The sequence below is a fragment of the Salmo salar genome, chromosome ssa18 (assembly GCF_905237065.1).
Source record: "Salmo salar chromosome ssa18, Ssal_v3.1, whole genome shotgun sequence".
NCBI lineage: Eukaryota > Metazoa > Chordata > Actinopteri > Salmoniformes > Salmonidae > Salmo > Salmo salar.
In genome coordinates, this window is record NC_059459.1 from 35,222,941 (window position 1) to 35,249,922 (window position 26,982).

The 26,982-nt window shown below is 44.7% G+C and overlaps 1 protein-coding gene across 10 annotated transcripts in view; it reads left to right on the forward strand.

Moving 5' to 3' along the window:
• Positions 1-26,982, forward strand: part of wdpcp (WD repeat containing planar cell polarity effector) — a 236,262-nt gene that overhangs the window by 195,166 nt on the left and 14,114 nt on the right. For all 10 annotated transcript variants that reach the window (XM_045701792.1, XM_045701791.1, XM_045701790.1 and 7 more), the window contains one exon: positions 1,387-1,485. In XM_045701792.1, the coding sequence (XP_045557748.1) occupies positions 1,387-1,485 (99 nt within the window). The remainder of the gene's footprint in view (positions 1-1,386; positions 1,486-26,982) is intronic.

The following is a 26,982-nucleotide window of genomic DNA, read 5'->3' on the forward strand; positions in this document are numbered from 1 at the left end:
CATAAAAAGCCAGACTACAAGTTTGCAACTGCACATGGGGACAAAGATCGTACTTTTTGGAGAAATGTCCTCTGGTCTGATGAAACAAAAATAGAACCGCTTGGCCGTAATGACCATCATTATGATTGGAGGAAAAAGGGGGAAGCTTGCAAGCCGAAGAACACCATCCCAACCGTGAAGGACTGGTGGACTTCACAAAATAGATGGCATCATGAGGAAGGACAATTATGTGGACATATTGAAGCAACATCTCAAGACATCAGTCAGCAAGTTAAAGCTTGGTAGCAAATGGGTCTTCCAAATGGACAATGACCCCAAGCATACTTCCAAAGTTATGGCTTAAGGACAACAAAGTCAATGTTTTGGAGTGGCCATCATAAAGCCCTGACCTCAATCCCATAGGGCCCTGGTCAAATATAGTAAATATGGTGCTGTATGGGATGCAGCTCAGCTCTGAGCCAGGCCCGGGGGAGGGTTAGAGAGGGCTAGGAGGGTTAGAGAGGGGTCGAGAGGGGTAAGGAGGGTTAAAGAGGGTTAAAGAGGGGTCAGGAGGGGTCGGAGGGTTAGAGAGGGGTCAGGAGGGTTAGAGAGGGGTCAGGAGGGGTTGGAGGGTTAGAGATTGGTAAGGAGGGGTAGGAGGGTTAGAGAGGGGTAGGAAGGTTAGAGAGGGGTAGGAGGGGTAGAGAGGGGGTCGGAGCGGTAGAGGGGGTCGAGAGGAGAGTTATGAGCCTCAACTGAATGACCCTCCAACCGTATTTACTAACAGTATTGTCCTCTTTAGTGAGATGAGGCTGACAGAAAGGACACACACTGAGTCTCCATGTTGTCTTGCTCTGATACTGTAATAAGCTTGGATGGATCTTATTTTCTCCCTAACAGAGAAATACTACACTTTCTGAAAGGTGAACCTTCACTTGTCGCATCTCGCCGTGTCTCCTCCGACTTTTAAAAACATGGCAGGCGCGGAGATAACATCCCTTCCCCCAAGTTCAAACCCAAACCGGCGAGAGCAATGGTTTGAAACCGTCAGAGGGGCTGCATTTCATATTTCATAATTTCATCCAACCGCTCTCTCTCTCTCTCTCTCTCTCTCTCTCTCTCTCTTTCCCTCTCTCTTCTTCTCTCTCTCTCTCTCTCTCTCTCTCTCTCTCTCCTTGATGTCAAACTTCAAACACGTCATTTTATCTGTTTCTCCCCTTCTTCCTCACTGATGATTTTTTTTCAAAACACTCTCCTCCCCTCCCTCTCTCCTCCCCTCCCTCTCTCCTCCCCTCCCTCCCTCCTCCCCTCCCTCTCTCCTCCCCTCCCTCTCTCATTGTCATTGGAGCCTAGATTCATTTTAGATAAAAAAATAAATGTGGTTTTATTTCCTGTTTACCTTCAAAGGATCTCCATTATGTGGCGTGTGATAAGGGAGAGGTGGTTCTGGCAGAAGTGGCCCAGAGGAAGGCTAATGAAATCCATGCTGAAGAAGGCGTAAGAACGGTAAGAAAATGTATCAAATCTGGATCCAATAAATGAAAGAAAAGAGGAGAATGAACCAAATGTAATGGAGACACCACTGTAGACACTGCTTGTCTTTATAATGGAGACACCACTGTAGACACCGCTTGTCTTTATAATGGAGACACCACTGTAGACACCGCTTGTCTTTATAATGTAGACACCGCTTGTCTTTATAATGGAGACACCACTGTAGACACCGCTTGTCTTTATAATGGAGACACCACTGTAGACACCGCTTGTCTTTATAATGGAGACACCACTGTAGACACCGCTTGTCTTTATAATGGAGACACCACTGTAGACACCGCTTGTCTTTATAATGGAGACACCACTGTAGACACCGCTTGTCTTTATAATGGACACCACTGTAGACACCGCTTGTCTTTTATAATGGAGACACCACTGTAGACACCGCTTGTCTTTATAATGGAGACACCACTGTAGACACCGCTTGTCTTTATAATGGACACCGCTTGTCTTTTATAATGGAGACACAGCTGTAGACACCGCTTGTCTTTTGTATTGGAGACACCACTTTAGACACCGCTTGTCTTTATAATGGAGGACCACTGTAGACACCGCTTGTCTTTTATAAGAAATATGGGATTTACATTTTAAGATTACATTTAGGCTCACTTAATACCTGGTATTATAAGTGGTTAATGGTGTTTGGTTCTGGAAAAACTACTGTATCTTTATCAAATGAAAGACGGATGTAATGGAGTAGGATACTGTTGGTAACGCTGTCTGTTGTAGATCACATCAGGTAGGTAAATGACGGATGTAATGGAGTAGGATACTGTTGGTAACGCTGTCTGTTGTAGATCACATCAGGTAGGTAAATGACGGATGTAATGGAGTAGGATACTGTTGGTACCGCTGTCTGTTGTAGATCACATCAGGTAGGTAAATGACGGATGTAATGGAGTAGGATACTGTTGGTACCGCTGTCTGTTGTAGATCACATCAGGTAGGTAAATGACGGATGTAATGGAGTAGGATACTGTTGGTAACGCTGTCTGTTGTAGATCACATCAGGTAGGTAAATGACGGATGTAATGGAGTAGGATACTGTTGGTAACGCTGTCTGTTGTAGATCACATCAGGTAGGTAAATGACGGATGTAATGGAGTAGGATACTGTTGGTAACGCTGTCTGTTGTAGATCCCATCAGGTAGGTAAATGACGGATGTAATGGAGTAAATCAAATCAAATCAAATCACATTTATTTTTATATAGCCCTTCGTACATCAGCTGATATCTCAAAGTGCTGTACAGAAACCCAGCCTAAAACCCCAAACAGCAAGCAAAGCATGTGAAAGAATCACGGTGGCTAGGAAAAACTCCCTAGGAAAAACTCCCTAGAAAGGCCAAAAACCTAGGAAGAAACCTAGAGAGGAACCAGGCTATGAGGGGTGGCTAGTCCTCTTCTGGCTGTGCAGGGTGGATATTATAACAGAACATGGTCAAGATGTTAAAATGTTAAAATGTTCATAAATGACCAGCATGGTCAAATAATAATAATCATAGTAGTTGTCGAGGGTGCAACAAGCACGTCCGGTGAACAGGTCAGGGTTCCATAGCCGCAGGCAGAACAGTTGAAACTGGAGCAGCAGCACGGCCAGGTGGACTGGGGACAGCAAGGAGTCATCATACCAGGTAGTCCTGAGGCATGGTCCTAGGGCTCAGATCCTCCGAGAGAAAGACAGAAAGAGAGAAAGAGAGAATTAGAGAGAGCATATTTAAATTCACACAGGACACCGGATAAGACAAGAGAAATACTCCAGATGTAACAGACTGACCCTAGCCCCCCGACACATAAACTACTGCAGCATAAATACTGGAGGCTGAGATAGGAGGGATCAGAAGACACTGTGGCCCCATCCGATGATACCCCCGGACAGGGCCAAACAGGCAGGATATAACCCCACCCACTTTGCCAAAGCACAGCCCCCACACCACTAGAGGGATGTCTCCAACCACCAACTTACCGTCCTAAGACAAGGCCGAGTATAGCCCACAACGATCTCCGCCATGGCACAACCCAAGGGGGGGCGCCAACCCAGACAGGAAGACCCAGACAGGAAGACCACGTCAGTTATCCTACTCCATTACATCCGTCATTTACCTACCTGATGGGATCTACAACAGACAGCATTACCAACAGTATCCTACTCCATTACATCCGTCATTACCCACTCAAGTGACGCACCCCTCCCATGGACGGCATGGAAGAACACCAGTAAGCCAGTGAGCCAGACAGCGTTACCAACAGTAGGATACTGTTGGTAACGCTGTCTGTTGTAGATCACATCAGGTAGGTAAATGACGGATGTAATGGAGTAGGATACTGTTGGTAACGCTGTCTGTTGTAGATCCCATCAGGTAGGTAAATGACGGATGTAATGGAGTAGGATACTGTTGGTAACGCTGTCTGTTGTAGATCACATCAGGTAGGTAAATGACGGATGTAATGGAGTAGGCTACTGTTGGTAACGCTGTCTGTTGTAGATCACATCAGGTAGGTAAATGACGGATGTAATGGAGTAGGATACTGTTGGTAACGCTGTCTGTTGTAGATCACATCAGGTAGGTAAATGACGGATGTAATGGAGTAGGATACTGTTGGTACCGCTGTCTGTTGTAGATCACATCAGGTAGGTAAATGACGGATGTAATGGAGTAGGATACTGTTGGTAACGCTGTCTGTTGTAGATCACATCAGGTAGGTAAATGACGGATGTAATGGAGTAGGATACTGTTGGTAACACTGTCTGTTGTAGATCACATCAGGTAGGGTGAAAGACGGATGTAATGGAGTAGGATACTGTTGGTAACGCTGTCTGTTGTAGATCCCATCAGGTAGGTAAATGACGGATGTAATGGAGTAGGATACTGTTGGTAACGCTGTCTGTTGTAGATCCCATCAGGTAGGTAAATGACGGATGTAATGGAGTAGGATACTGTTGGTAACGCTGTCTGTTGTAGATCACATCAGGTAGGTAAATGACGGATGTAATGGAGTAGGATACTGTTGGTAACGCTGTCTGTTGTAGATCACATCAGGTAGGTAAATGACGGATGTAATGGAGTAGGATACTGTTGGTAACGCTGTCTGTTGTAGATCACATCAGGTAGGTAAATGACGGATGTAATGGAGTAGGATACTGTTGGTAACGCTGTCTGTTGTAGATCACATCAGGTAGGTAAATGACGGATGTAATGGAGTAGGATACTGTTAGTAACGCTGTCTGTTGTAGATCACATCAGGTAGGTAAATGACGGATGTAATGGAGTAGGATACTGTTGGTAACGCTGTCTGTTGTAGATCACATCAGGTAGGGTGAAAGACGGATGTAATGGAGTAGGATACTGTTGGTAACGCTGTCTGTTGTAGATCACATCAGGTAGGGTGAAAGACAGATGAGGAATCTGTATGAAATTAAAGAAACCAAATGTTATGACGATATGTTTTTCTGTAGCCTAAACATCCCTTTACTGTTGTACTATGGGATTTCAACTCAAATTGAAGCTCACTGGCCCTGGTATTAAAAATAGGCTTAACAAGGTTTTACATTTTGAAATGGGGTTTGGTGCTTAAAACGACCCTAAATCATTATTGATTATTAGTCCAACCTGGAGAATTGAATAATGTTTTTTATTTATTTGTATCACTGATCGTGTTAATGTAACATCACCATCATCCTAAGAATACCTGAAATGTCACTTTAAAGTGTGTCAGCCTGTATTACAGTCTCCCTGGTGCTTCTGCTGCTGGAAAACTCCACAATGTGTTTATAGTGTGTCAGCCTGTATTACAGTCTCCCTGGTGCTTCTGCTGCTGGAAAACTCCACAATGTGTTTATAGTGTGTCAGCCTGTATTACAGTCTCCCTGGTGCTTCTGCTGCTGGAAAACTCCACAATGTGTTTAAAGTGTGTCAGCCTGTATTACAGTCTCCCTGGTGCTTCTGCTGCTGGAAAACTCCACAATGTGTTTATAGTGTGTCAGCCTGTATTACAGTCTCCCTGGTGCTTCTGCTGCTGGAAAACGGCTGAAACTCCACAATGTGTTTATAGTGTGTCAGCCTGTATTACAGTCTCCCTGGTGCTTCTGCTGCTGGAAAACTCCACAATGTGTTTATAGTGTGTCAGCCTGTATTACAGTCTCCCTGGTGCTTCTGCTGCTGGAAAACTCGTTTATAGTGTGTCAGCCTGTATTACAGTCTCCCTGGTGCTTCTGCTGCTGGAAAACTCGTTTATAGTGTGTCAGCCTGTATTACAGTCTCCCTGGTGCTTCTGCTGCTGGAAAACTCCACAATGTGTTTATAGTGTGTCAGCCTGTATTACAGTCTCCCTGGTGCTTCTGCTGCTGGAAAACTCCACAATGTGTTTATAGTGTGTCAGCCTGTATTACAGTCTCCCTGGTGCTTCTGCTGCTGGAAAACTCCACAATGTGTTTATAGTGTGTCAGCCTGTATTACAGTCTCCCTGGTGCTTCTGCTGCTGGAAAACTCCACAATGTGTTTATAGTGTGTCAGCCTGTATTACAGTCTCCCTGGTGCTTCTGCTGCTGGAAAACTCCACAATGTGTTTAAGGTGTGTTTTGGTGCTGAAAACGGCATCAAATCTTGGTTTAATTATGGGTCTAAACCGAGTTATTCCAGAATGTGTTTAAAGTGTGTTTTGGTGGTTCCTGGGGGGGAGGAAAGATGTTGAAGGGCCAGTTTTCTCAACTCCAGGTTGCTGCCTTGCCCTGTGACACACACTCAGCACATACCAGAGGGGATCAGTCTGGGCTGTTGAACACACACACACACACACACACACACACACACACACACACACACACACACACACACACACACACACACACACACACAGACACACGCAGGGAGAGAAATGTTAACCCACACGCAGACATTTCCAGGGCCCAGGGCTGTGTAAGAAACATTAAAATGAGAAGCAAGCCAACATGTTAGAGTCCTTCACCATCGCTTAAAACACACCGCAAGGTGTGTGTGCTCATAGACAAGCAAATGAGGCCATCAAGGTATTTAACTCCACACAAGGAGGTCAAAACCTGAGGCTGTGTGTTTTAGTGTGTGTGTGAGATTTAGAATGTATACATGCGGTGTGATCCGAACACACACACACACACACACACACTCCCGCCCTCCTCTTAAGCCCTCTTAATTATGTCCTCCATGATTTCCCTGTTTCACCTGGAGCGCATCCTACCCTTGGACAGTGCCACTTGAGAGACGGAGGGAGAGAGGGAGGGAGAGAGAAGAGGAGAGGGGGATGGGGAGGAGGGAAATGAATTAAAGGAGAAGCACTTTACTGATGTTAATGTTTCAAATGTTGCCAATTAGATGGGATTGTGTGGGTCTCTCTCTCTTCATCCCTCTCTTTCTCCTATCCTCTCTCCTGTCTTTCTCTCTCTCCATCTTTCCATCTCTCTCTCTCCCACTGCCTCTCACTCTTTCCTCCTATCGTTCTCTCTCTCTCCTTCCCTCTCTCTCTTTCTCTCTCTCTCTCCTTCCCTCTCTTTCTTTCTCTCTTTCCTTCCCTTTCTATCTTTCTCTTGGGGGAGACTGTCCTTCCACCCAGGCTTGTCTTCAACGCACCACTGCCTCAATGGGTGTGTGTGTGTGTGTGTGTGTGTGTGTGTGTGTGTGTGTGTGTGTGTGTGTGTGTGTGTGTGTGTGTGTGTGTGTGTGTGTGTGTGTGTGTGTGTGTGTGTGTGTGTGTGTGTGTGTGTGTGTGTGTGTGTGTGTGTGTCAGGGTTATTGACAGAGCATATTAACAGAGCAGTGTCCCGAGGGATGTGTGTGTGTCAGGGTTATTGTGGATCACACACATAAATAGCCACAAGCAGACAGAGCATATTAACAGAGGTAAGAAACACAATGGTCCGATCAATGTGTGTGTCCTGGAGATCACACACTTCTGTATCTTAACGGAGCATGGAACCCTGGTCATTAATACACAATGAATATCTAGCTGGTGTCCAGACAGACCACACTCTGGTTCTAATGAACATAACTGGTGTCCAGACAGACCACACTCTGGTTCTAATGAACATAACTGGTGTCCAGACAGACCACACTCTGGTTCTAATGAACATAACTGGTGTCCAGACAGACCAGGCTCTGGTTCTAATGAACATAACTGGTGTCCAGACGGACCAGGCTCTGGTTCTAATGAACATAACTGGTGTCCAGACAGACCAGGCTCTGGTTCTAATGAACATAACTGGTGTCCAGACAGACCACACTCTGGTTCTAATGAACAGAACTGGTGTCCAGACAGACCAGGCTCTGGTTCTAATGAACATAACTGGTGTCCAGACAGACCACACTCTGGTTCTAATGAACATAACTGGTGTCCAGACAGACCACACTCTGGTTCTAATGAACATAACTGGTGTCCAGACAGACCAGGCTCTGGTTCTAATGAACATAACTGGTGTCCAGACAGACCACACTCTGGTTCTAATGAACAGAACTGGTGTCCAGACAGACCAGGCTCTGGTTCTAATGAACATAACTGGTGTCCAGACAGACCAGGCTCTGGTTCTAATGAACATAACTGGTGTCCAGACAGACCAGGCTCTGGTTCTAATGAACATAACTGGTGTCCAGACAGACCAGGCTCTGGTTCTAATGAACATAACTGGTGTCCAGACAGACCAGGCTCTGGTTCTAATGAACAGAACTGGTGTCCAGACAGACCAGGCTCTGGTTCTAATGAACATAACTGGTGTCCAGACAGACCAGACTCTGGTTCTAATGAACATAACTGGTGTCCAGACAGACCACACTCTGGTTCTAATGAACATAACTGGTGTCCAGACAGACCACACTCTGGTTCTAATGAACATAACTGGTGTCCAGACAGACCAGGCTCTGGTTCCAATGAACAGAACTGGTGTCCAGACAGACCAGGCTCTGGTTCCAATGAACTGGTTCCTTTACACCCCAACACACCACAATACCCCTTGTCTGGCACACACACGTCTCACACTGTCAGACAGGCCTACACCTTCCAAGGACAGATAAACACACACACACACACACCAACTTACATAAACACACACACCAACTTACATAAACACACACACACACCAACTTACATAAACACACACACACACACAACTTACATAAACACACATAAACACACACACCAACTTACATAAACACACATAAACACACACACCAACTTACATAAACACACATAAACACACACACACACCAACTTACATAAACACACACACACTTTCATGATCACACAAATGTAAACATGATGACAATCGTAGAAACACATCAAATATTGATATGCAGTGATGTAGTCAAGTCTCTAAACCTCCAATCCGAGAGTCCCAAGTCCCTAGTGTTCCAGTCCATGTCCTAGAGTCCCAAGTCCCTAGTGTTCCAGTCCATGTCCTAGAGTCCCAAGTCCCTAGTGTTCCAGTCCATGTCCTAGAGTCCCAAGTCCCTAGTGTTCCAGTCCATGTCCTAGAGTCCCAAGTCCCTAGTGTTCCAGTCCATGTCCTAGAGTCCCAAGTCCCTAGTGTTCCAGTCCATGTCCTAGAGTCCCAAGTCCCTAGTGTTCCAGTCCATGTCCTAGAGTCCCAAGTCCCTAGTGTTCCAGTCCATGTCCTAGAGACCCAAGTCCCTAGTGTTCCAGTCCATGTCCTAGAGTCCCAAGTCCCTAGTGTTCCAGTCCATGTCCTAGAGTCCCAAGTCCCTAGTGTTCCAGTCCATGTCCTAGAGTCCCAAGTCCCTAGTGTTCCAGTCCATGTCCTAGAGTCCCAAGTCCCTAGTGTTCCAGTCCATGTCCTAGAGACCCAAGTCCCTAGTGTTCCAGTCCATGTCCTAGAGTCCCAAGTCCCTAGTGTTCCAGTCCATGTCCTAGAGTCCCAAGTCCCTAGTGTTCCAGTCCATGTCCTAGAGTCCCAAGTCCCTAGTGTTCCAGTCCATGTCCTAGAGTCCCAAGTCCCTAGTGTTCCAGTCCATGTCCTAGAGACCCAAGTCCCTAGTGTTCCAGTCCATGTCCTAGAGTCCCAAGTCCCTAGTGTTCCAGTCCATGTCCTAGAGTCCCAAGTCCCTAGTGTTCCAGTCCATGTCCTAGAGTCCCAAGTCCCTAGTGTTCCAGTCCATGTCCTAGAGTCCCAAGTCCCTAGTGTTCCAGTCCATGTCCTAGAGTCCCAAGTCCCTAGTGTTCCAGTCCATGTCCTAGAGTCCCAAGTCCCTAGTCTTCCAGTCCATGTCCTAGAGTCCCAAGTCCCTAGTGTTCCAGTCCATGTCCTAGAGTCCCAAGTCCCTAGTGTTCCAGTCCATGTCCTAGAGTCCCAAGTCCCTAGTGTTCCAGTCCATGTCCTAGAGTCCCAAGTCCCTAGTGTTCCAGTCCATGTCCTAGAGTCCCAAGTCCCTAGTGTTCCAGTCCATGTCCTAGAGTCCCAAGTCCCTAGTGTTCCAGTCCATGTCCTAGAGTCCCAAGTCCCTAGTGTTCCAGTCCATGTCCTAGAGTCCCAAGTCCCTAGTGTTCCAGTCCATGTCCTAGAGTCCCAAGTCCCTAGTGTTCCAGTCCATGTCCTAGAGTCCCAAGTCCCTAGTGTTCCAGTCCATGTCCTAGAGTCCCAAGTCCCTAGTGTTCCAGTCCATGTCCTAGAGTCCCAAGTCCCTAGTGTTCCAGTCCATGTCCTAGAGTCCCAAGTCCCTAGTGTTCCAGTCCATGTCCTAGAGTCCCAAGTCCCTAGTGTTCCAGTCCATGTCCTAGAGTCCCAAGTCCCTAGTGTTCCAGTCCATGTCCTAGAGTCCCAAGTCCCTAGTGTTCCAGTCCATGTCCTAGAGTCCCAAGTCCCTAGTGTTCCAGTCCATGTCCTAGAGTCCCAAGTCCCTAGTGTTCCAGTCCATGTCCTAGAGTCCCAAGTCCCTAGTGTTCCAGTCCATGTCCTAGAGTCCCAAGTCCCTAGTGTTCCAGTCCATGTCCTAGAGTCCCAAGTCCCTAGTGTTCCAGTCCATGTCCTAGAGTCCCAAGTCCCTAGTGTTCCAGTCCATGTCCTAGAGTCCCAAGTCCCTAGTGTTCCAGTCCATGTCCTAGAGTCCCAAGTCCCTAGTGTTCCAGTCCATGTCCTAGAGTCCCAAGTCCCTAGTGTTCCAGTCCATGTCCTAGAGTCCCAAGTCCCTAGTGTTCCAGTCCATGTCCTAGAGTCCCAAGTCCCTAGTGTTCCAGTCCATGTCCTAGAGTCCCAAGTCCCTAGTGTTCCAGTCCATGTCCTAGAGTCCCAAGTCCCTAGTGTTCCAGTCCATGTCCTAGAGTCCCAAGTCCCTAGTGTTCCAGTCCATGTCCTAGAGTCCCAAGTCCCTAGTGTTCCAGTCCATGTCCTAGAGTCCCAAGTCCCTAGTGTTCCAGTCCATGTCCTAGAGTCCCAAGTCCCTAGTGTTCCAGTCCATGTCCGAGAGTCCCAAGTCCCTAGTGTTCCAGTCCATGTCCGAGAGTCCCAAGTCCCTAGTGTTCCAGTCCATGTCCTAGAGTCCCAAGTCCCTAGTGTTCCAGTCCATGTCCTAGAGTCCCAAGTCCCTAGTGTTCCAGTCCATGTCCTAGAGTCCCAAGTCCCTAGTGTTCCAGTCCATGTCCTAGAGTCCCAAGTCCCTAGTGTTCCAGTCCATGTCCGAGAGTCCCAAGTCCCTAGTGTTCCAGTCCATGTCCGAGAGTCCCAAGTCCCTAGTGTTCCAGTCCATGTCCTAGAGTCCCAAGTCCCTAGTGTTCCAGTCCATGTGCTAGAGTCCCAAGTCCCTAGTGTTCCAGTCCATGTCCTAGAGTCCCAAGTCCCTAGTGTTCCAGTCCATGTCCGAGAGTCCCAAGTCCCTAGTGTTCCAGTCCATGTCCTAGAGTCCCAAGTCCCTAGTGTTCCAGTCCATGTCCTAGAGTCCCAAGTCCCTAGTGTTCCAGTCCAGGTCCCTAGTGTTCCAGTCCAAGTCTGAGTCCTGTATACTGGAGTCCTAAGTCAAGTCACGAGGCCCTCGTTAGGCTAAAAACTACAGTCCAACAATGTTTTAAGCTACTTTTCATTATGTAGAGGCTCGCTGATTTACAGTGTTGCACGTTAGTAGAGCTAGCATAGCTAAAAGAACAATTCCTCTGCCACTAAATGGTGGACAAATATCATCATGAATCAATCTGTTATTTCCAGGATAATTTCACTGCAGGTAGAATTCTGTCAATCACCTGCCACAAAGATCACAGCAGGCAAAGTTCAGCTTGGAACGTTGACATGGTAAAAAGGAAAACCGTTCAAATTCTGTTATTGCATAAATTGTAGCAATTTGACTAAATGATCCCATTCTAGCCATACAATGGAGACTTGATTGTTGAATTTGTGTGAAGTGGTCCTGATCTTGTCAGTTTCCCTATAATCTTAATCAACAATATAGCCAAAGTTGAGCTTTTTTAGTATGCGCAACAAGCTGGGCATTGGGCCCCGAATGGGTGGAGAGATGAGCAGGTGCAAAACGGTTTGCCAAGGTGTACAACTAATGAATACACCCAAGGTTGTTTCATTGGTTGTAGTTTCTATTCATCCATAGCTCTATTCTTACCCTCTACCACTAAATGCTGGGCAAATATATATCATCATGAATCAATCTAATGTTCTTTCAGCATAATGTCACTGCAGGTAGAAATCATTCTCAGTAAATCACCTGCATTCGTATTCCACAAAGACCCACAGCATGTAAGGTTCTGCTTGGAGATACTGTTCAAATGACCTTTTAGTGAATAAATTGAATCAATTTGACTAAAATGACCCATTCTCTATGCATACAATGGAGAACTGATTGTTGAATATTTGTGAAGTAGTCCCGATACACATTTGTCTTGTGTACCTAACCTTATGGTTGACCTTAATGACATCTGTTATGTAGTCTATAATACACACTTAATGACATCTGTTATGTAGTCTATAATACACTCTTAATGACATCTGTTATATGGCTATAAAATAAAATAGCCTCCAACACTCTACTCAACAAGCTGGATGCAGTCTATCACAGTGCCATCCGTTTTGTCACCAAAGCCCCATACACTACCCTCCACTGCGACCTGTACACTCTCGTTGGCTGGCCCTCGCTTCATACTCGTCGCCAAACCCACTGGCTACAGGTCATCTACAAGACCCTGCTAGGTAAAGCCCCGCCTTATCTCAGCTCACTGGTCACCATAGCAGCACCCACTCGTAGCACGCGCTCCAGCAGGTATATCTCACTGGTCGCCCCCAAAGCCAATTCCTCTGGTCGTCTTTCCTTCCAGTTCTCTGCTGCCAATGACTGGAACGAACTACAAAAATCTCTGAAGCTGGAGACTCATATCTCCCTCACTAGCTTTAAGCACCAGCTGTCAGAGCAGCTCAGTGATCACTGCAGCTGTACATAGCCCATCTGTAAACAGCCCATCTATCTACCTACCTCATCCCCATACTGTATTTATTTATTTATCTTGCTCCTTTGCACCCCAGTATCTCTACTTGCACATTCATCTTCTGCACATCTACCATTCCAGTGTTTAATTGCTATATTGTAATTACTTCGCCACCATGGCCTATTTATTGCCTTAACTTACCTCATTTGCACTCACTGTATATAGACTTTGTTTTCTTTTGTTCTACTGTATTATTGACTGTATGTTTTGTTTATTCCATGTGTAACTGTGTTGTTATATGTGTTAAATTGCTATGCTTTATCTTGGCTAGGTCGCAGTTGTGAATGAGAACTTGTTCTCAACTGGCCTACCTGGTTAAATAAAGGTGAAATAATTTAAAAATATATATATATATAGTCTATAATACACTCTTAATGAAATCTGTTATGTAGTTGATAATACACTCTTAATGACATCTGTTATATAGTCTATAATATACTCTTAATGACATCTGTTATATAGTCTATAATACACTCTTAATGACATCTGTTATATAGTCTATAATACACTCTTAATGACATCTGTTATATAGTCTATAATACTCTTAATGAAATCTGTTATGTAGTCTATAATACACTCTTAATGACATCTGTTATATAGTCTATAATACACTCTTAATGACATCTGTTATATAGTCTATAATACACTCTTAATTACATCTGTTATATAGTCTATAATACACTCTTAATGACATCTGTTATATAGTCTATAATACACTCTTAATGACATCTGTTATATAGTCTATAATACACTCTTAATAACATCTGTTATATAGTCCTATAATACACTCTTAATGACATCTGTTATATAGTCTGTAATACACTCTTAATGACATCTGTTATATAGTCTATAATACACTCTTAATGACATCAGTTATATAGTCTATAATACACTCTTAATGACATCTGTTATATAGTCTATAATACACTCTTAATGAAATATGTTATATAGTCTATAATACACTCTTAATGACATCTGTTATATAGTCTATAATACACTCTTAATGACATCTGTTATATAGTTTGTAATACACTCTTAATTACATCTGTTATATAGTCTATAATACACTCTTAATGACATCTGTTATATAGTCTATAATACACTCTTAATGAAATATGTTATATAGTCTATAATACACTCTTAATAACATCGGTTATATAGTCTATAATACACTCTTAATGACATCTGTTATATAGTCTATAATACACTCTTAATGACATCTGTTATATAGTCTATAATACACTCTTAATGACATCTGGTATATAGTTTATAATACACTCTTAATGTTATATAGTTGATAATACACTCTTAATAACATCTGTTATATAGTCTATAATACACTCTTAATGACATCTGTTATATAGTCTGTAATACACTCTTAATGACATCTGTTATATAGTCTATAATACACTCTTAATGACATCTGTTATATAGTCTATAATACACTCTTAATGACATCTGGTATATAGTTTATAATACACTCTTAATGTTATATAGTTGATAATACACTCTTAATAACATCTGTTATATAGTCTATAATACACTCTTAATGACATCTGTTATATAGTCTGTAATACACTCTTAATGACATCTGTTATATAGTCTATAATACACTCTTAATGACATCTGTTATATAGTCTATAATACACTCTTAATGACATATGTTATATAGTCTATAATACACTCTTAATGACATCTGTTATATAGTCTGTAATACACTCTTAATTACATCTTTTATATAATCTATAATACACTCTTAATAACATCTGTTATATAGTCTATAATACACTCTTAATGACATCTGTTATATAGTCTATAATACACTCTTAATTACATCTGTTATATAGTCTATAATACACTCTTAATTACATCTGTTATATAGTCTATAATACACTCTTAATGAAATATGTTATATAGTCTATAATACACTCTTAATGACATCTGTTATATAGTCTATAATACACTCCTAATGACATCTGTTATATAGTCTATAATACACTCTTAATGACATCTGTTATATAGTCAAAAATACACTCTTAATGAAATATGTTATATAGTCTATAATACACTCTTAATGACATCGGTTATATAGTCAAAAATACACTCTTAATGAAATATGTTATATAGTCTATAATACACTCTTAATGAAATATGTTATATAGTCTATAATACACTCTTAATAACATCTGTCTGTTATATAGTCTGTAATACACTCTTAATGACATCTGTTATATAGTCTATAATACACTCTTAATGACATCTGTTATATAGTCTATAATACACTCTTAATGAAATATGTTATATAGTCTATAATACACTCTTAATAACATCTGTCTGTTATATAGTCTGTAATACACTCTTAATGACGTCTGTTATATAGTCTATAATACACTCTTAATGACATCTGTTATATAGTCTATAATACACTCGTTCAAGTCTTCCCTCTCTTCTCCAACTGTAAAACCCTTGACAGAGCTGTCAGAGCCTCTCTCCTGGCTTTCAACACACACACACACACACACACACACACACACACACACACACACACACAGACAATGCTTTGCAGCGCTTTGTGTGTGGGTGGAAATCGCTTCTACACATCTGGCTGACAAGTGTGTTGATTTGGTTAGATACTCCATTGTGAGAGGGGGACTAGCGAACGAGTGCGAGGGAAGATTCCTTTCTTTCTTCGAGCGTTCAGCGTTTAGCCAAGAAGAGAAGCCAACTCTTACGTCTCTTCTCCCTCCTCTCCTCCTCTCCTCCTCTCCTCTCCTGTTTCTCCAACACAATGGCTGGTGTAGCTGCAGGATCTTTCTCTGTGGTGAAGAGTGGAGTTTTATCTCTCCTCCTCCTCCTCTCCTACCTCTCTCTCGTCTTGGCTGTCTCGCATCAGGGAAAAGCCTGTTAACTGCAGTGTTCCTCTCCTCCCTGTCCCTCTGACTCCTTCTCCTCTCTCTCTCTATTCTCTGTCTCTCTCTTTCTTTCTTTCTCTCTCTCTCTCGCTCTCTTTTTCTCTCTCTCCCCTTCTCACTGTCTCTCTTTTTCTCTCTCTCCCCTTCTCACTGTATCTCTCTTTCTTTCTCTCTTCTGTCTCTTTCTCTCTCTATTGCTTTACTCAATTTCTCTCTTTATCAGACCCTCTATCTATCTGGTGACACAGATGTGTAACCTCTTTGTGTGTGTGTGTGTGTGTGTGTGTGTGTGTGTGTGTGTGTGTGTGTGTGTGTGTGTGTGTGTGTGTGTGCGTGTGCGTGCGTGCGTGTCAGATGAGCCACCGTCCACACTTAGAGGGAGTAACGAGGTGTGGTTCCACACTAGGGGACAGACAGACAGGACGAGGATGGACCGACGAATGGACAACCAACAGTGCCTAGCTCCCAGGACAGACAGACAGACAGACAGACAGACAGACAGACAGACAGACAGACAGACAGACAGACAGACAGACAGACAGACAGACAGACAGACAGAGGATGGACCGACCAATGGACAACCAACAGGGCCTAGCTCACAGGACAGACAGACTGGCATCATGGTGTGTGTGTGTGCGTCTGTATGCGTGTATGAGTGTGTGCGTCTGCATTCGTGTGCGTCTGCGTGTGTGTGCGTCTGTGTGTGAGCGTGCTAACTTTAGTATTTAAGTAATTCTATTTCCGTACACATGCATGTAAAGTGCCTTCAGAAAGTATTCACACCCCTTGAGTTTTTCAGGATTCAAACAGAAACAGAATGGAGCTAAGCACAGGCAAGATGCTAGAGGATAACCTGGTTCAGTCTGCTCCTCACCAGACACTGGGACATGAAGCACAGGCAAGATGCTAGAGGATAACCTGGTTCAGTCTGCTCCTCACCAGACACTGGGACATGAAGCACAGGCAAGATGCTAGAGGATAACCTGGTTCAGTCTGCTCCTCACCAGACACTGGGACATGAAGCACAGGCAAGATGCTAGAGGAAAACCTGGTTCAGTCTGCTCCTCACCAGACACTGGGACATGAAGCACAGGCAAGATGCTAGAGGATAACCTGGTTCAGTCTGCTCCTCACCAGACACTGGGACATGAAGCACAGGCAAGATGCTAGAGGATAACCTGGTTCAGTCTACTCCTCACCAGACACTGGGACATGAAGCACAGGCAAGATGCTAGAGGATAACCTGGTTCAGTCTGCTCTTCACCAGACACTGGGACATGAAGCACAGGCAAGATGCTAGAGGATAACCTGGTTCAGTCTGCTCCTCACCAGACACTGGGACATGAAGCACAGGCAAGATGCTAGAGGATAACCTGGTTCAGTCTACTCCTCACCAGACACTGGGACATGAAGCACAGGCAAGATACTAGAGGATAACCTGGTTCAGTCTGCTCCTCACCAGACACTGGGACATGAAGCACAGGCAAGATGCTAGAGGATAACCTGGTTCAGTCTGCTCCTCACCAGACACTGGGACATGAAGCACAGGCAAGATGCTAGAGGATAACCTGGTTCAGTCTACTCCTCACCAGACACTGGGACATGAAGCACAGGCAAGATGCTAGAGGATAACCTGGTTCAGTCTGCTCCTCACCAGACACTGGGACATGAAGCACAGGCAAGATGCTAGAGGATAACCTGGTTCAGTCTGCTCCTCACCAGACACTGGGACATGAAGCACAGGCAAGATGCTAGAGGATAACCTGGTTCAGTCTGCTCCTCACCAGACACTGGGACATGAAGCACAGGCAAGATGCTAGAGGATAACCTGGTTCAGTCTGCTCCTCACCAGACACTGGGACATGAAGCACAGGCAAGATGCTAGAGGAAAACCTGGTTCAGTCTGCTCCTCACCAGACACTGGGACATGAAGCACAGGCAAGATGCTAGAGGATAACCTGGTTCAGTCTGCTCCTCACCAGACACTGGGACATGAAGCACAGGCAAGATGCTAGAGGATAACCTGGTTCAGTCTGCTCCTCAACAGACACTGGGACATGAAGCACAGGCAAGATGCTAGAGGATAACCTGGTTCAGTCTGCTCCTCACCAGACACTGGGACATGAAGCACAGGCAAGATGCTAGAGGATAACCTGGTTCAGTCTGCTCCTCACCAGACACTGGGACATGAAGCACAGGCAAGATGCTAGAGGATAACCTGGTTCAGTCTGCTCCTCACCAGACACTGGGACATGAAGCACAGGCAAGATGCTAGAGGATAACCTGGTTCAGTCTGCTCCTCACCAGACACTGGGACATGAAGCACAGGCAAGATGCTAGAGGAAAACCTGGTTCAGTCTGCTCCTCACCAGACACTGGGACATGAAGCACAGGCAAGATGCTAGAGGATAACCTGGTTCAGTCTGCTCCTCACCAGACACTGGGACATGAAGCACAGGCAAGATGCTAGAGGATAACCTGGTTCAGTCTGCTCCTCACCAGACACTGGGAGATGAATTCACTTTTCAGCAGGACAATAATCTCTTCTACAAAGTATTGACTCAGGGGTGTGAATACATATGTAAATGAGATATTTCTGTATTTCATTTTCAATCAATTTGCAAAAAATTATAAAAACATGTTTTCACTTTGTCATTATGGGCTATTGTGTGTAGAGGGGTGAAAAATAAAATCTATATCATCCATTTTCAATTCAGTCTGTAACACAACAAAATGTGGATTAGGTACCTTTCTGAAGCCAGGTACGTGTCTCAACGTTGTCATTGTCTCAGGACGTGTGTTGGGACGTGTGGTGGTGGGACGTGTGGTGGGACGTGGTGGTGGGACGTGTGGTGGTGGGACGTGTGGTGGTGGGATGTGGTGGTGGGACGTGTGGTGGGACGTGTGGTGGGACGTGTGGTGGGACGTGGTGGTGGGACGTGTGGTGGTGGGACGTGTGGTGGTGGGACATGTGGTGGGACGTGGTGGTGGGACGTGTGGTGGTGGGACGTGTGTTGGGACGTGTGGTGGTGGGACGTGTGGTGGTGGGACGTGTGGTGGTGGGACGTGTGGTGGTGGGACGTGGTGGTGGGACGTGTGGTGGGACGTGTGGTGGGACGTGGTGGTGGGACGTGTGGTGGTGGGACGTGTGGTGGGACGTGGTGGTGGGACGTGTGGTGGTGGGACGTGTGGTGGTGGGACGTGTGGTGGGACGTGTGGTGGTGGGACGTGTGGTGGGACGTGTGGTGGGACGTGGTGGTGGGACGTGTGGTGGGACTTGGTGGTGGGACGTGTGGTGGTGGGACGTGTGGTGGTGGGACATGTGGTGGTGGGACGTGTGGACATGCTCTGTATGTACATATATACAGTGAGGGAAAAAAGTATTTGATCCCCTGCTGATTTTGTACGTTTGCCCACTGACAAAGAAATGATCAGTTTATCATTTTAATGGTAGGTTTATATGAACAGTGAGAGACAGAATAACAACAAAACAATCCAGAAAAACGCATGTCAAAATGTTATAAATTGATTTACATTTTAATGAGGGAAATAAGTATTTGACCCCCTCTCAATCAGAAAGATTTCTGGCTCCCAGGTGTCTTTTATACAGGTAACGAGCTGAGATTAGGAGCACACTCTTAAAGGGAATGCTCCTAATCTCAGTTTGTTACCTGTATAAAAGACACCTGTCCACAGAAGCAATCAATCAAGATTCCAAACTCTGCACCATGGCCAAGACCAAAGAGCTCTCCAAGGATGTCAGGGACAAGATTGTAGACCTACACAAGGCTGGAATGGGCTACAAGACCATCGCCAAGCAGCTTGGTGAGAAGGTGACAACAGTTGGTGCGATTATTCGCAAATGGAAGAAACGCAAAAGAACTGTCAATCTCCCTCGGCCTGGGGCTCCATGCAAGATCTCACCTTGTGGAGTTGCAATGATCATGAGAACGGTGAGGAATCAGCCCAGAACTACACAGGAGGATCTTGTCAATGATCTCAAGGCAGCTGGGACCATAGGCACCAACAATTGGTAACACACTACGCCGTGAAGGGCTGAAATCCTTCAGCGCCCGCAAGGTCCCCCTGCTCAAGAAAGCACATATACATGCCCGTCTGAAGTTTGCCAATGAACATCTGAATGATTCAGAGGACAACTGGGTGAAAGTGTTGTGGTCAGATGAGACCAAAATGGAGCTCTTTGGCATCAACTCGCCGTGTTTGGAGGAGGAGGAATGCTGCCTATGACCCCAAGAACACCATCCCCACCGTCAAACATGGAGGTGGAAACATTATGCTTTGGGGGTGTTTTTCTGCTAAGGGGACAGGACAACTTCACCGCATCAAAGGGACGATGGACGGGGCCATGTACCGTCAAATCTTGGGTGAGAACCTCATTCCCTCAGCCATGGCATTGAAAATGGGTCGTGGATGCTCGCTCCTACCTGGGTTTGAACCAGGAACACATCGACAACAGCCACCCTCGAAGCGGCGTTACCCATGTAGAGCAAGGGAAAAAACTACTCCAAGTCTCAGAGCGAGTGACATTTGAAACGCTATTAGCGCGCACCCGCTAACTAGCTAGCCATTTCACATCGGTTACACCAGCCTAATCTTGGGAGTTGATAGGCTTGAAGTCATAAACAGCACAATGCATTGCGAAGGGCTGCTGGCAAAACGCACGAAAGTGCTATTTTGAATGAATGCTTACGAGCCTGCTGGTGCCTACCACCGCTCAGCCAGACTGCTCTATCAAATCATAGACTTAATTATAACATAATAACACACAGAAATACGAGGCTTTGGTCATTAATATGGTCGAATCTGGAAACTATCATCTCGAAAACAAAACGTTATTTCTGTTACATTGCACAACATTCAATGTTATGTCATAATTACGTAAAATTCTGGCAAATTAGTTCGCAACGAGCCAGGCGGCCCAAACTGTTGCATATACCCTGACTCTGTTTGCAAGAGAAGTGACACATTTTCCCTAGTTAAAAGAAATTCATGTTAGCAGGCAATATTAAATAAATATGCAGGTTTAAAAATATATACTTGTGTATTGATTTTAAGAAAGGCATTGATGTTTATGGTTGTAGCAACGTGTACCTAAGCGATTATATGCAACGCAGGACAGGCTAGATAAACTAGTAATATCATCAACCATGTGTAGTTAACTAGTGATTATGGTTGATTGTTTTTTATAAGATAAGTTTAATGCTAGCTAGCAACTTACCTTGGCTTCTTACTGCATTCACGTAACAGGCAGGCTCCTTGTGGAGTGCAACGTAAAGCAGGTGGTTAGAGCGTTGGACATTGTTAACTGTTAGGTTGCAAGATTGAATCCCTGAGCTGACAAGGTAAAAATCTGTCGTTCTGCCCCTGAACAAGGCAGTTAACCCACCGTTCCTAGGCCGTCATTGAAAATAAGAATGTGTTCTTAACTGACTTGCCTAGTTAAATAAAGGTTAAAAAAAATAATTAAACGGCCAAATCGGCGTCCAAAAATACCGATTTCCGATTGTTATGAAAACTTGAAATCGGCCCTAATTAATCGGCCATTCCGATTAATCAGTTGACCTCTAATTGAGACAGTCCATAACTAAGTCTGTAGTGGACCAGAGACATTAAGACAGTCCATAACTAAGTCTGTAGTGGACCAGAGACATTAAGACAGTCCATAACTAAGTCTGTAGTGGACTGGAGACATTGAGACAGTCCATAACTAAGTCTGTAGTGGACCGGAGACATTGAGACAGTCCATAACTAAGTCTGTAGTGGACCAGACACATTGAGACAGTCCATAACTAAGTCTGTAGTGGACTGGAGACATTGAGACAGTCCATAACTAAGTCTGTAGTGGACCGGAGACATTGAGACAGTCCATAACTAAGTCTGTAGTGGACCGGAGACATTAAGACAGTCCATAACTAAGTCTGTAGTGGACCGGAGACATTGAGACAGTCCATAACTAAGTCTGTAGTGGATCGGAGACATTGAGACAGTCCATAACTAAGTCTGTAGTGGACCGGAGACATTGAGACAGTCCATAACTAAGTCTGTAGTGGACCGGAGACATTGAGACAGTCCATAACTAAGTCTGTAGTGGACCGGAGACATTGAGACAGTCCATAACTAAGTCTGTAGTGGACCGGAGACATTGAGACAGTCCATAACTAAGTCTGTAGTGGACCAGACACATTAAAGCCCCATTTTGCCTCTCAAACCGCTCCGTCTCTAGAGCAGAGGCATCATCTCTGTGTTTAGGAACAACACACTCACAGACATGAAAGAATGAAACGGTGTGACTAGAGGAGAGGAGAGGAGAGGAGAGGAGAGGCATCATCTCTGTGTTTAGGAACAACACTCACAAACATGAACGAATGAAACGGTGGGACTAGAGGAGAGGAGAGGAGAGGTCTATACCCAGATTCTCCCCTGGTCTATACCCAGGTTCTCCCCTGGTCTATACCCAGGTTCTCCCCTGGTCTATACCCAGGTTCTCCCCTGGACTATACCCAGATTCTCCCCTGGTCTATACCCAGATTCTCCCCTGGTCTATACCCAGATTCTCCCCTGGACTATACCCAGGTTCTCCCCTGGTCTATACCCAGGTTCTCCCCTGGACTATACCCAGATTCTCCCCTGGTCTATACCCAGGTTCTCCCCTGGACTATACCCAGGTTCTCCCCTGGTCTATACCCAGATTCTCCCCTGGTCTATACCCATGTTCTCCCCTGGTCTATACCCAGGTTCTCTCCTGGACTATACCCAGGTTCTCTCCTGGACTATACCCCTGTTCTCCCCTGGACTATACCCAGGTTCTCTCCTGGACTATACCCAGGTTCTCCCCTGGTCTATACCCATGTTCTCACCTGGTCTATACCCATGTTCTCTCCTGGTCTATACCCAGGTTCTCTCCTGGACTATACCCAGGTTCTCTCCTGGACTATACCCCTGTTCTCCCCTGGACTATACCCAGGTTCTCTCCTGGACTATACCCATGTTCTCCCCTGGACTATACCCAGGTTCTCTCCTGGACTATACCCAGGTTCTCTCCTGGACTATACCCCTGTTCTCCCCTGGACTATACCCAGGTTCTCTCCTGGACTATACCCAGGTTCTCTCCTGGACTATACCCAGGTTCTCTCCTGGACTATACCCCTGTTCTCCCCTGGACTATACCCAGGTTCTCTCCTGGACTATACCCAGGTTCTCCCCTGGACAGCTGACACTGCCTAAGACACACAGATCAAGATACCTCCCCAAACATCATAACTACAGAGAGAGAGGAGACCATCCATTTCCCCTCTTCCCTTTTGCCTTTTCTGTTTTACATTCTTTTTTTCTCTCAATTTGTTAGTTTTTATTGAAACTATGGTAATCTGGTCTCCGATGAAGTTTCATTGTTTGTTATGTGGAGCCAATGACAGCTTAGTGAGATGGAGGAGGGGGGGCATTATTCCTCCCGTTTGGCTCAGCGAGAAGAGATGGAGACGAGAAACAATGACGGTTTGGGGGAGAGAGAGAGAGAGGAGGAAGAGAGAGAGAGGAGGAAGAGACGGAAATCTGGGAAGGGGACCAACGTTCCTCTATCTGACTAATGTTGAAAAGAGGAAGTAGCACATCGTCTCCCCATTCTCTCTGTTTCTACTGTCTTTGGGAATTGGCTGACGTTTCTATTTAGCTGGAAGGCAAGCCTAGTGTAGTGGATTAAATAGCATAGAAGTTGCCCCCTTAACCACTGATACTGGGTCAGATGTATTTTAGTCCCTGTAATGTCACAGTCTGGTTTAACCAAGAAACACAGTTCCAGGTTCAGATTGAACCCGTCTAGCTGGGATCTAAGAGTAGAGATGGAGGCACACAGCCCAGCCCTGAAGGCCTAAAAATCATATCTAAACTTATGGGCAATTCACCATATACAGTATATCTCCATTTTTAAAAAAACGTTTTATCAAAATAAGCTTTGTTGCACAATTAAAGGTCAAATGCAAACAATCAGCAATAACCTAATTAATTCAGAGCTTGTTAAATTATATCTAGGCTGAATATAAGCCTTCCACAACCATAATATATATTTAACTAGGCAAATCAGTTAAGAACAAATTCTTATTGAAAATGACGGCCTACCAAAAGAAAAAAGGCCTCCTGCGGGGACGGGGGCTGGGATTAGAAATAAAAATATAGGACAAAACACACATCACGACAAGCAAGACACCACAACACTACATAAAGAGAGACTACAAGGTGTCTAAAGCGTTCCACAGGGAAGCTGGTTCATGTTGACTCCAATGCTTCCCACAGTTGTGTCAAGTTGGCTGGATGTCCTTTGGGTGGTGGATCATTCTTGATACACACAGGAAACTGTTGAACGTGAAAAACACAGCAGCATTGCAGTTCTTGACACAAACCAGTGTGCCTGACACCTACTACTATACCCCGCTCAAAGGCACTTACATTTTTTGGTCTTGCCCATTCACTCCCGAATGACACACATACACAATCCATGTCTCAATTGTCTCAAGGCTTAAGAATCCTTCTTTAACCTGTCTCTTCCCTTCATCTACACTGATTGAAGTGGATTTAACAAGTGACATCAATAAGGGATCATAGCTTTCACCTGGATTCACCTGGTCAGTGTGTCATGGAAAGAGCAGGTGTTCTTAATGTTTTGTTCAGCCAACGTGGATCTATTTGCTAGTTAACAAGGCAGAACAGTTTAATTGTTATGAAGCCCCATTACTGTCCATCTCCAACTGCAACAGCATATTATCCTGCCCACTTTGTTCAGATGTTGAAAGTGTCAAGTGTCCAACCTTATTTCTCAGAATGAGAACGAGTTGCCAATTCCTTATACAATTGTGTTTATATATTTATTCAAGGTTTTTTCTTTATTTTTACTATTTTCTACATTGTAGAATAATAGTGAAGACATCAAAACTATGAAATAACACATATGGAATCATGTAGTAACCAAAAAAGTGTTAAACAAATCAAAATATATTTTATATTTGAGATTCTTAAAAGTAGCCATCCTTTGCCTTCATGACAGCTTTGCACACTCTTGGCATTCTCTCAACCAGCTGTATGAGGTAGTCAACTGGAATGCATTTCAATTAACAGGTGTGTGTTGTTAAAAGTTAATTTGTGGAATTTCTTTCCTTCTTAATGTTTATGGAGCGTGGAAGCTTGATGTACAAGCAGTGGTGTAAAGTACTACTTAAGTAGTTTTTTGGGGTATCTGTACTTTACCTCACTACATTCCTAAAGAAAATAACGTACTTTTTACTCCATACATTTTCCCTGTCACCCAAAAGAAGTTGTTACATTTTGACAGGAAAATGGTCCAATTCACACACTTATCAATAGAACATCCCAGGTCATCCCTATTGCCTCTGATCTCGCAAACTCACTAAACACAAATGCTTCGTTTGTAAATGATGTCTGAGTGTTGGAGTATACCCTGGCTATCCGTCAATAAAAAAAAGATAACAAAATTGTGCCGACTGGTTTGCTTAATATACGTAATTTTAAATGGTTTATACTTTTACTTTGATACTTAAGTATATTTCAAACAAAATACTTTTAGACTTTTACTCAAGTAGTATTTTACTGGGTGACTTTCACTTTTACTTGAGTCATTTTTTATTAAGGTATCTTTACTTTTACTCAAGTACGACAATTGAGTACTTTTTCCACCACTGTGTATAAGTATACCCCCTGGACAGGGCACTAGTCTATCTCCTCAGTACACCCCCTGGACAGGGCACTAGTCTATCTCCTCAGTACACCCTCCTGGACAGGACACTAGTCCATCTCCTCAGTATACCCCCTGGACAAGACACTGGTCTATCTCCTCAATACACCCCCTGGACAGGACACTAGTCCATCTCCTCAGTATACCCCCTGGACAGGACACTAGTCCATCTCCTCAGTATACCCCCTGGACAGGACACTAGTCTATCACCTCAGTATACCCCCTGGACAGGACACTAGTCTATCACCTCAGTACACCCCCTGGACAGGACACTAGTCCATCTCCTCAGTATACCCCCTGGACAGGACACTAGTCTATCACCTCAGTACACCCCCTGGACAGGACACTAGTCTATCACCTCAGTACACCCCCTGGACAGGACACTAGTCTATCTCCTCAGTACACCCGCTGGCCAAGACACTAGTCTATCTCAGTGCCTTACCCCCCATCTCCTGAATGCTGAGTGCCAAGCAGAGATGCATCAGGTTCCATTTTTATAGACTTTGGTATGAATCGGCCTGGGGTGAAGCGAAATGACCAGTGACAATGTGAGCTACTGGGTGAAGACTAGGAGTCCCTTTACTCGTGTCTATGTCTGTAATGAGTCACATATTTACTAGAGGGCCACAACCTAAAACAATTTCGGTCCCCTACGATGCGTAACTGCTTACCCTTGCATTCTGGTGCTACACAAACCATGTCATATTCTCCTTTCCATCTTTCCTGTAACAAAGACAACAATTTCTACAGTAGTCCTCCAGTACTTTAAGGTTCACCTAGGCTCACCTAGACTGTGTCGGTGTGTCCGGTGAGGGTGTGATTGTCTGCAGCATGTTGTCCAGTCTCTCCAGCCTCTGCCTGTCCTTGTCACTGTGGGGACAGCTTCTATTGACTGTCTCCTCATGAAGATCTGAGAGCTGACAGTCCACCAGACAGAGAGAGAGTATATTTAAAAAACATAGACCACATTTATATACAGGTCTAATAGTGCATACCAACAATGCATCATTATCAAGTACTTTCTGAGCCTGACCTTTCAAAAGTAATTATCTAGCTGGCTTAGTTAGCTATCATCAGGCTCCCGAGTGGCGCAGCGGTCTAAGGCACTGCATCTCAGTGCAAGAGGCATCGCTGCATCACATCCGGTTGTGATTGGGAGTCCCATAGGGCGGCGCACAATTGGCCTAGCGTTGTCCGGGTTTGGCCGGGGTATAAGAATTTGTTCTTAACTGACTTGCCTCTTTAAATTAAATAAAGGCTAGATTCATTCTTGCAATTAACAGCCAGCAGGCTTGGCTACTATTTTTAGGAATCATATC